The following is a 12,008-nucleotide window of genomic DNA, read 5'->3' on the forward strand; positions in this document are numbered from 1 at the left end:
ACACAGCAACAACTTTTAATATAGCAACCAAAACTGCCTGCCAACTGACAGACGAACTGACAATGGCTTTCTTATTTAGGTTTAAATAGCCTAAAAGGTAATGTAATGTGGTGGATAAACATTAATAAACTATTTTCTCATAACATGTTAAAGCCGCGATCGAAATTACAGAACATCACACAAATATATAAAAGAACATTTTAATAAATAAACCAAAAAAAAAAAAAATCTGCCTAGAGAGGAAAAGAACACTTTGAGTGCGTTTACATGCACGTTCTGAAGCCAATTGTGCCTAAAGCGGGTGAAGACGTACACGAAGCTCAGCCCCGCGCGCATCAGGATCTTAATGGGCACCTGACGCGCACATTATATACACGCAAGCTCAATTTTGAATTGACTGACAGATGAGCTGCACGAAAGCGCTCTGGGGTGCAGCAGGATTTTAAACAACTTCCCGAGTGGCCGCTGACAGGCGCTGAATGCTGCCGCCGGTGTGTGTACACTCATTGAACGTGTTCTAATTTTAAATGCACGGTGCTCAGCTCAGCGCCCTTAAAGGGGTCGCACACTGATCAGCTCAGCTCAGTGCCGCGACACGTATTTAAAATATTGAGCACCCCCATATTGCCAAAATGGTATGATCCTCGTTTCATAAGACCCGCAAAGATTCGACCGTGAGATTGGTGGTCGAATCAGGCTCCGCACATCGATGCATCGAATCTTCGACTATTCGGGGTCACCCCTAATTAGGAGTATAGTATCTTACTTGTCGGAGACATTGTGTGAGCTGATGCTTAAAGCACACAGTGATGAGATTTAGATGCTCCATACGGTGTGGAAATGAACGGGTCTTTATCATCGCTGAAGTGAGACACAATACGATCGCAAATGGACTAACAAGCGAACATGACACATGAGCATATTCAAGCAAAAGCCAGCATATATTAAGCTAGTTCTCGGCTAATGTCTGTCATGTGTGACTCGTGTGTTTTGAATAATGACGTGCATAACGAGAGCAAGCACTCTTCTCACCATCAATAGTAGACACGCCCCTTACCTGCTGATTGGCTACAAGTTTGTTATTCCACTCGGCCCGTGTCCTTTTTCTAAAACTGTTTTGAAATAAGACCCTTAACCCTCTGGGGTTCTTCGGTCATTTCTGACCCGAATTTTTTTTTGAAAGAAATGTTAAAAATCGTAGCTTCATCTGAATGGTACGAAACTTGGTGAGGGTATTGGTACTTGGTATATGGACAGAAAAAAAAATTGGGGACAGGATTGGAAAAGTCTAAGTGGTCGTAAAAAAAATAGTCACACTCGGGGCCTTCGGGTCAAAAAAGACCCCCATAGGAAATGAATGGGAAATTGGCAAAAATATGAAAATACAGAGTTTTTTGTGCATATAATCTACAAATCAGCCAGGATGCAGAAAAAAAGGACTCAACAGTGAAGGGGTGAATCTCTAAAACATCAAGAGTGCAAAACAGACAAACAAAAACTCACACACACACACACACACACACACACACAGGTTCTGTAATGCACTCTAGTGGTAAAAATGTGCTATTGCGTGATAAAAATGCTCACTGTGTCCACCAGATGGCACCAATCAAATAAAAAAAATGCTTTCATGAGGCCTAGGCTTGACTCTAAAATGAAATACAGCTTTAATAAAAAAAGGAAAAAATAAATAAAATAAAATTCTATTATATTCAATGGGAAAAAATGGGTCATAACTATTGCATAAATATTATTTATAAATCATAAAATTATCTCAAAACACCAAAAAAGAAAAGAAAAAATATTATTGAACAAAAATATATTTCATTGATTTTACTCAAAAAAATTTTTTTTTGATTCCCGACCTCCGGGTCCTTTTAGACCCGAAGGTCCTGAGTGTGACCCATAAATGAAGAACCCCAGAGGGTTAAGGAAGATTGTATATATGACAATCTTTAATGTATAATATGTGTAAAGAAAGAGTAGAGAATTAGTGCCCCCTCCTGGGTGAGGGTGGTTATGCTTAATTGCTCTTCAACCATGGCTTCAGTAGCTGCGTTTCCAGATTTGCGAAAACCTTTTGCGATATTTCTTAAATGTCGATAAAAAACGATTGCGAAATGACAGCGTTTCCATAGCTGCAGTTCTGCGACTAAAACGTATTATTTTCCTCTCGCGATATGTCATTCCAAAATGATGGCACTTGGTAGGTTTGTATATCCCATCCAATGCACTGCACTGTCCAATGTCCAAGCATTAATGGCAAGGAAAGCCCCTTAGGTTACTTAAGTGGCACGGATATGAGGTGTGTGTGTGTGTGTGTGTGTGTGTGTGTGTGTGTGTGTGTGTGTGTGTGTGTGTGTGTGTCAGATCTGCTTCAAGGTCTTCATGATAATGTAGCATTTCTGTGTTTAGAATCCAGTATTACTGTAATCCTATTGTCTCGTCTTCTCTCCAAACAAACGTCATCTGTAAAGAATGATTGACTTTTACGCTCGCTTGGTTGACGCATATAGAGAAGAGCGAAATTTTCGAATTTGCATGGTAACTCAAATGTTTTTTTGATTTTAGTTATTTATTTATTTATTTTTACCACTTTCGTTATTTTGGCTAGACATTTCGTTTGTTGGGCATATGAACTGAATTTAGAAATGCTTTGGAAAAGAAAAAAAATGCCATTTAATAAACAACTTTTTTTTTTTTAAATGAAGACAGTGTGTATGCAAAATAATTAGATCCCTGAGTCCACAAATAAAAGTAGACAGTTTTTAGTTTATAATTATGTATTGAACTTATCTGTATAGCTAAAAATGACAGAGTATTGTGAATGGTTCTGCTGTCTTAAAGGAAGAATGAAAAAATGAGAAATGTTGGTGCTTTTATCAGCGGTGGGTTAAACAGCCTAACTATGAAACTAAATAGGCTACGCTTAGGCCTAAACATTAGCCTGTAATATTATTATTTTAATTTATATGTTAATTATGAAAAGTGAGCAGCATGAATAAGAATCACAAAGTTTGAGACCTGGGGAGTCACATGATTTTGATCACTTTGAGTTTTATTTTCTAGAAAGTCTTTCTTAAAAAATGATTTAGTTTTGTATAAATTATATTTTTATATTGATCGATGTCTCATCAATTTATTGCCTGTATATCAAATAAGAAGCAAACTAAGATCATCTGGAATGGGTTGACATGCGTAACTGGCCGTTTCCTCGGCCTTGGAGTAAGGCTGATAGGCTAGCGCTTTCTGTTTTAATACATTTCTTGTCTTAATTACAGTATATATAGCCTATAGTCCTTATTAGGAAAAAAATATATGTAATTTTAACTACATTATATCTTGTTATTACGACACAATTGAGTTGAAAATATAAAATATAGGCCCTATGTTGCAGCAATGCGTCACCGCAATAGGTGACATGTAAATGCGAAGAAAACGTTTCCATTGCAGTTTTGCGAAAATGTCCTTTTTTTTAATTGCCTGAAAACCCACCTCATGAGAGCGTAAAAACTTTTTTGCGATATATGGACGTTTTTGCAAAATTTGCCGCATTTTTTAAATTCGCAATTTCAATTGCGCAATTGAAAGGGTAATGGAAACGCGGCTAATGAGTCTTTAAAAATGACATTTCTGTTTTTTTGTTGTTGTTGTTTTTTTCAGAAAAGGAGTGGACACTTAGCCACAACAGTGGCTTCGTTCAAACAGAGAGGTAGTTGATCTGATATTAAGCAGTTTATATTTATTAAATGGAAACACACACACACACACACACACACACACACACTAGGAAATGGGAAGACACAGAATCACGGAATCTGTGGGATCACAGGAAACCGTAACTTACAATGATATGATCAGACACAATATACAGAATATAATGAGGGGTAAAACAAGGCATAGGTGAGACTGATTAATCAATTAGCAACCATAGCAGACAAGAACACAGGGACTCAGTACAGATAAAGAACCAAAACAAAGACGATATATGACAGGCTACACATCTGTGTTCTAATCAGTATGGCTCAAATGTAGTTCTAGTAACAGCATTCTTGCATACATTAATGCATGGAAGTGATTTCTACTTTTTAGTGCTGTCAATGAATTGCAATAAAAAACATTTTTTGCAGTTAATGTGAATGATCTGTATTTTACTGAAATTCAGCTTAAAATGTACTACCATTCAAAATGTTCAATCAGTTCCTAAAAATACTACATCAAATATCTACAGTACTGTGCAAAAGCCTTACGCATGTGTCAGTAGGACACACATGCCTAAGTAGGAAATAGTCCGTAGGAGATATCAGTTTTTAATTATAATTAATTATAGTTATAATAATCAAGTAATATTTTTGTATGCACATGGAGTCTCACAGTAGCCGGTATGCTCCACATGGGGATATGACCTCACCATCATCGAGTCCATCTGGGATTACATGAAGAAATGAAAGGGGGGAAAAACCTGTGAAAGACTAATGCTGCCTTCACATGCTATTAGAATTATCATAAATACGAGTTTTGGACATGAACAAGTCAAAATTTGAATGTGAATGAGTTCATAATCACGACTTTAGAAGTGGGAAGTAGGACATTTCCAATAGCACGTAACAGCAGAATTAATCCAAAAGAACTATGGCTCCAAGATGTCTTGAGATGACCTACACATATAACTCCAGCTAACAGTCCAGTTAACTAATTTAATCATTGATCAGAAATTGTGTGTGCAATAGTTTACTTTTTGGGGGTAACATGGATAATGTCATGTATTTGGTGCATTTGTTAGATAACATAATTAACCACTGAAATGTTAATATGGAAATATTAGTTTTTATTTTTATTAAGACTAATGTGGAATATTTCCCATCACATGTTGCTTTGTATTTTGTTGAGGCTTGAACAGAATGATATAACATTTTGGTGCAAATATACATAATAGTAAACCAAAGCTTGAGGCTAAAATGGCAAATATCTCCACAGCTACAGTAAATTTTCCAGGAGAACTGACATAAGCTGGAATAAATGTGATCCATACAGCACAGAAGATGAGCATACTGAATGTGATGAACTTGGCTTCATTGAAGTTATCTGGCAGCTTTCGTGCCAGAAACGCCAAAATGAAGCACAAGACAGCCAGAAGGCCAATATAACCCAGTACAGCAGAGAAACCAATAGTAGAACCAAGCCTGCACTCAAGAATGATCTTTTCCTTATAATATTTCATATTGTTGTAGGGAAATGGAGGAGATAATGTTAGCCAAATAACACAGATAAGAACCTGTATAAATGTAAAGGCAAGGACACTGAGTCGTTGTTGTGAAGGCCCAAACCATTTCATGACATTACTTCCTGGAAGTGTAGCCTTGAAGGCCATTAACACGACTATTGTTTTCCCAAGAACACAGGATATACAAAGGACAAAATTGATCCCAAACGCTGTGTGACGCAACATACAGGACCACTCAGTGGGCCGTCCAATGAAAGTAAGTGAACAGAGGAAACACAGAGTCAATGAGAAGAGCAGCAAGAAGCTCAGCTCTGAGTTGTTGGCTTTTACTATGGGCGTGTCCTTCTTGCTGTAAAACAGGATGGCTGTCAGCACAGTTAATCCTACTCCAAACAGTGAGAAAAAGACTAGCACTATACCCATAACTTCTGTGAATGACAGAAACTCTACAGTCTTTAACACACATTTATTTTTTTCAGCATTAGACCAGTATTCCCCTGGACACTGCTTGCAGTTATTTGAATCTGGAAAGGAAGTTGTGTTTACTATAGTTAGAGATAAGAATAAAGTTATTTTATTTATGAACTCCTTTGATAATAAACTGCATCCTGAAGATTAGAAGAAGGACACAAAAATAGCAACTAACTAATTTTCTTTGAAAGTGTGAGATGGGCTGAAGATTACCTCTCTCATTACTGATTTCTCCCTCTGCACATGGAATACAGTCATAGCAGCAGACAGGTCTTCCTTTCTGTGCAGCCTTTCTAGTGCCTGGAGGACAGCTCTCACTGCACACAGACCTTGGCTTCTGCATTTAAATATTAATATTGATATTAACAATGCCACATTAGTTTCTTTCAATCCAACATATTGTAAATTTACCTCCAGCTGTCCTCCAGCCCAGATTATGTTTTTAGTGTTAACCACAAAGCGCTGGTCAGGGGGCAATGATGCATCATAGTATCCCACTGGTTTAAATTGTATTGATCCATCTGAGTCCTGCTGCCAGTTCACAACTTCATATTGGGCTACTGTGGCACCAGTGCTGTCAAACCACACATTATCTCCAAAATTTACAGTAAAATTTACCCTTTTCAGAGCCTCAACCACCTGATAAAAACACATAAACTGTTAGATTCATGATAACTGTACTCTACTTCATGACAGTAACATATTGATAAAGAGATATCTGATTACCCTCTTTCTCAACAAATCTTTTTTTTTTTTTTTTTTTTTTTTTTTTTTACCTGCTGAGGTTGTATTGTCAGACTTTTCTTACAACCGTCTTGTTCTTTGCACTTGAGTAGATTGTGTAGTGAATGAGCCACAGCATAAACTGCTTTGTACACATTGCTTGCATATCTTTGCTCAGACACATCTTCATTGTAATTTTTTAGCACAAGCAGATCCTGATATCTGCTGCAATTTAAAGTATCTTGAGGAGAACCCCCCCCAGTCAATGAGCATGGAAAAGCTGTGTCCCAGAATGCTTTTATAACATAATCCGAAAACCCTTCAGTATTGATTTTTCTCACTGCAAACCCCAGTGACCCTCCCAGAACACGGAAACTGTTTGGAGTGATCAAACTATTTGCAGTTGTCCATGCTTCCACACCAATTACTTGGAGGCCTGTAATGTTCTGAATGCTTAGTTGTTCAAGTAGATTAACCATCTCAACACGAGAAAGAAATGCAACAACCACTTTTGTGGTGCTTCTTTTCATAGTTTCTACCACTTTCTGAAGTTTTTCAGACTCTGTTCGGTAGAATTTCACAGAGTACTCCACACAAATCCCCACTTCTTGGGCTGTTTTAAGAAATATGGCCATTCCATTGTTTCCATAATCATTGTCACTGTTCACAGCTCCCACCCAAGACCAGCCAAAGTATTTGACTATGTATGCAAGAGCTCTGCTCTGGTGGTAATCACTAGCAATAGTCCTGAAGAATGAGGGGTAATCTTTTCTATTGCTAAGACATTCACATGTGGCTGAGTGACTTATCTGAAAGAAAAAACAAAACAAAAACACAGAGGACACTTTGAAACAGTCATCAGTATGGCATTGATGTCAAGAATGTATTTTTTTGCTCCTTACCACTGGAATTTTAAAAGGTCCTGTAGTTCTGGACAGAATCACTGTGGCAGAAGACTCAGTTTCTCCTATAATAGCATGTATTGGAGTCTGTCCATGGCATCTGTCCGCTCCTGCAAACTCCTGACCATTCATCAGTGCCATAGTTGCACTCATAGAAGACAATCTTGAACCACAGCTATCATAGATTTTGTAACCAATAGAAACATTTGGGAGCAAACTTTTACTTCTGTTAATCTCCTCAATGGCATATATCATGATCTGAGCCATCCGGAAATCTCTCAAATTCACACTGCCATAATGTTCCAGATTTTTTGGATAGTTTGTGGTTATAAATTCAAAATACATGATTTTATATTCTGCAATATATTTCCATTAAAAATCTACTGATATTGAAAACATATCTGCCATACTGAATTAATCTGCTATAATATTTATCAAATAGTTGACAATGTTACAAACCTGGAGCATGATAGAAGCTGAGGTTTTTCTATAAAGTCAAATGAAGGTAATATTTCTATACTGCGGATTGAAAAAAGTCCTCCAATTGTTACGTCTCCATCCTTGAAAAGCAGTGCAGACTTAGGGTCTCCCATATTTTGACAAAGAGTGTTTTCTGCCATTGTATAAGGTTTATGACAAAGTAGGAGTGTGAAAAGAAAGACAAGCATCCTAGAGATTGAACTCCACTGTGAATGTAAAATGCAAATTACTCGATACACTATATCCACTTTTATAAACATCATTAATATGGATGAATGATTTAGAGACTAGCCAGGCCATTGGACAGAACACGAGTCAGGCAAAGTAGGAGTGGAATACAGTGGAAACAGCTAATTTGCATGGTCTGATTCAACTTTTTTGTATTTATTTTTTATTTTATTTATTATATTAAGATCATAGGTTAAATATCATGTATAAAATAAGTTTAAAAAAACTATTCATAGATACTTGACATTCTATGAATCTCTTTGTTTTAATATTTTAAATGATTTTTTATATATTTAATATATTTTAACTGTTAGCTATGGTTTGACAAAATAATAATTATTATTTTATATTAGTGACTATAAACTAATTTCCCTTGATCTTTTGACATAGGAGGTAATTTTACTATATATATAAAAAACATATTTTGTACTTTTCAGAAAAAAAGAACCAAAAACTGCTTTTATTAAAAACAAGCTCAGAAAGTGCTTGGGAGGCAGGAACACTAACAAGTAAGCTAAAGACAGCAGTCCCTAGCATCAGTCAATAACATGCCTCTTGAGGCAAGTTGTACATGGACTACTCTTTTAAATACACATATAATCTGTATTTTTAAATAAAACAGAAAAGTGCCAAATTAACACCACTTATTACAGTAGGTTAATTTATTTTTAAAATCACAACACTGCAAATGGCAATGTATAGGCCTATATTATTCACATTATTGAATAGAATGAATTATGAATATAATATGAATATGAAGATGAATATAATAGCCTATTTTTTTTTTTTTAAAACACAACACTGCAAATGGCAATGTATAGGTCTATATTATTCACATTATTGAATAGGATGAATTATGAATGTAATATGAATATGAGGATGAATATATTGGCCTATATGAAAGACAGTGTGACAAACAAAGCATTTTCATTCATAATTTACTGTCATTTTTTGTCAGCTGTAACTGTGGTAACACCTAGTACTTAAATTGATATGTCACAATCCATTTTTGGAGACCCGCCCCCGCCCGTACCCGCAAAGTTCAGCAGCAGATCCAACCCGTCACCCGTGATGATATCAAAATTAAATCCGCACCCGCCCAGGCCCGTTATTATTCGGCCCGTTACCCGATCTGTGCCCGCGATAACATATGCTAAAATAATTTTCATTAAGTGCTTTATTTTTTATCTCACACCTCTCTCAACATCACAACAGTAGCTGCGTTTCCATTACAGATTTGCGAAAAACTTTTGCAATATTTCTTAAATGTCAATAAAAAACGATTGCGAAATGACAGCGTTTCCATAGCTGCAGTTATGCGACTAAAACTTATTATTTTCCTTTCGCGATAGGTCATTCCAAAATGATGGCACTTGGTAGGTTTGTAAAGCCCATCCCATCCTCTGCACTAGCCATTATTTTTATTGGAAGGAGACATGTCCAATGTCCAAGCATTAATGGCAAGGATAGACCCTTAGGTTACTTAAGCGGCACGGATATGAGGTGTGTGTGTGTGTGTGTGTGTGTGTCAGGTTTGCTTCAAGGTCTTCATGATAATGTGGCTTTTTTGTGTTTAGAATCCATTATTCCTGTAATTCTATTGTCTTTTATGAGTTTAACAAAGAACTCTGTCTCATCTTCTCTCCAAACAACCCGTCATCTGTAAAGAATGATTGACTTTTATGCACTTCAGGCTGACGCATATAGAGAAGAGCGAAATATTTGAATTTGCATAGTAACTCAAATGTTTTTTTTATTTATTTATTTTTATCACTTTCGTTATTTTGGCTAGACATTTCGTTTGTTGTCTCGGTTACGTATGTAACCCTCGTTCCTTGGGGAGGGAACAGAGACGTAACGTCAGTGACTGACAAATGGGTGTTTCGCCTAGAACCCAATCATCTTCGAGATTTTAGAAAACGCCCAATGGCAGTGTCAATGCCATGGGTATGCAAGATTTGCATGCGTAACTCCGGCTACCCACATGGGTATATAAGGAAGTAGCTGGCATGATCCCATTATGTTTACCTGCCGTTCCCTCCTCAGGGAACGAGGGTTACATACCTAACCGAGACGTTCCCTTTCGTTCAGTCACTCCGACGTAACGTTAGTGACTGACGAATGGGGGTGCCAATGTAATCACGCCACTCGGCTGTCTTCCAATGCCCTGCGCAAGCGTGAGTGCCCTGATGCAAGATAGGACGGTCAAAGGCCTCCACTTAACGCAGGAATACCAAGGTACACTGGGAGGCATATTCCAGGTGGACATATGTGCCATAGTGCCTACCCGTAGGGAGGACTTAAGAATACACATATGACCCGCTAAGGGCTGCATACGGAAGATCGCTGGGGTACCAGCCGCAGGTGGATTTTTAACCCCAGGAGGTGGCAGGCTTGCCAAGGGAAGACACCCGCTCAGGAAGGCTTACGGTGGAAATACACATGTGGGGGTCACCGGAGGGGAACCATGCACATGGGGCACCTGGCTGGACACGAGTGTCTGGGCTAAATATGGCAGACTTACTGGCGTCGGTGTCGTCAGTGCTGGAGCAGCTCAGGGCTTTCGGAGAAGCTCACCTGAGAAGAATATCGCACATATCCAGTCCGTGGAGTGGAATGGCAAGCAAGCGAAGACACCTGAGCCGATCCATTACCGGCCACATGTAGAGGCGAGTACATTGTGAGTTGGATACAGGCTCCACTCGGAGATTGTAAAATCTGGTGAATGTGTTTGGTGTCGCCCAGCCTGCAGCTCTGCAGATGTCTGTTAGCGGAGCACCATGCGCTAAAGCCCAAGAGGAGGCCACGCTCAGAGTGGAGTGTGCCCTGACCCCAAGGGGGCATGGGCGCCCCTACTGCTGGTATCCCAACAATGGTGTCCACTATCCAGTGGGACAACCTTTGCTTTGAAAGAGCCTTCCTTTTCAGCTTCCCACCATAACAGACAAAGAGCTGGTCTGAGGTCTTGAACACTGCATACTGTCTACGTAAGCGCGGAGGTCGCGTACTGGACAGATCATTGCCAAGGCTGGGTCTGCCTCCTCCAAGGGCAGCGCTTGCAGGTTCACCACCTGGTCTCTGAATGGAGTGGTGGGAACCTTGGGCACATATCCAGGCTGGGGTCTCAGGATGACGTGAGAGTTGCCCAGCCCGATTTCCAGGCACGCTTCGTCAACCGAAAATGCCTGCAGGTCCCCTACCCTCTTGATGGAGGCCAGTGCGGTCAGGAGCACTGTCTTCATTGAGAAGAACTTAACATCTATTGACCACAAAGGCTCAAACGAGGCCCTCTGCAGTGCAATTAAAACTACTGAGAGGTCCCAAGAGGATACGAGAGGAGCACAAGGAGGATGTAGTCTCCTCGCACCCCTCAGGAACCTGATGACCAGGTCGTGCTTACTTACCGGTTTATCGTCCAAGAGGTCATGGTAGGCGGCAATCGCGGCCACATAAACCTTCAGGGTGGAAGGAGACAGCCTTCAATCCAACCCTTCTTGGAAAAATAAAAGCACAGACCCGAGCGGGCATTACTAGGGGTCTTCTTGGCGAGAAGAACACCAGGTGACGAAGAGGTTCCACTTCAACGCATAGGCCTGTCTCATGGACTCGGCCCTAGCGGAAGTGATGGTAGCCACCACCGGAGGCGGTAGGGTACTCAAACCTGCCGCGTCCCGTCCAGGAGCCACACGTGGAGGTTCCAAAGATCGGGACGCGGGTGCCACAGGGTGCCCCGTCTCTGAGAGAGGAGATCCTGTCTCAGAGGAATTGGCCAGGAAGGGGCTGTCGCAAGGAGCACATGTTATGGGAACCAGGTTTGGCCGTGTCAATATGGGGCAACCAACATGACCTGCTCCTTGGCTTTCCCTGACCTTGCACAGAACTCGTGCAAGAAGGCTCACTGGGGGAAACGCATACTTGCGTAGGCCCTGCGGCCAGCTGTGCGCCAGTGCATCCGTGCCGAGCGTGCCCTCGGTCAGGGA

At 39.8% G+C, this 12,008-nt stretch overlaps 1 protein-coding gene across 1 annotated transcript; it reads right to left on the reverse strand.

Annotated features, from left to right (window-relative positions):
• Nucleotides 1-949: 949 nt before the first annotated feature.
• On the reverse strand, nt 950-7,988 carry olfcg5 (olfactory receptor C family, g5). The gene is made up of 7 exons (XM_067419849.1): nt 7,780-7,988; nt 7,321-7,609; nt 6,472-7,227; nt 6,107-6,334; nt 5,909-6,032; nt 4,858-5,748; nt 950-969 (listed from the first exon to the last, which is right to left on the reverse strand). Exons 1-7 carry the CDS (start codon nt 7,986-7,988, stop codon nt 950-952), a joined length of 2,517 nt encoding a protein of 838 aa, XP_067275950.1.
• Nucleotides 7,989-12,008: the final 4,020 nt, after the last annotated feature.

The sequence above is a fragment of the Pseudorasbora parva genome, chromosome 16 (assembly GCF_024679245.1).
Source record: "Pseudorasbora parva isolate DD20220531a chromosome 16, ASM2467924v1, whole genome shotgun sequence".
Classification (NCBI taxonomy): Eukaryota; Metazoa; Chordata; class Actinopteri; order Cypriniformes; family Gobionidae; genus Pseudorasbora; species Pseudorasbora parva.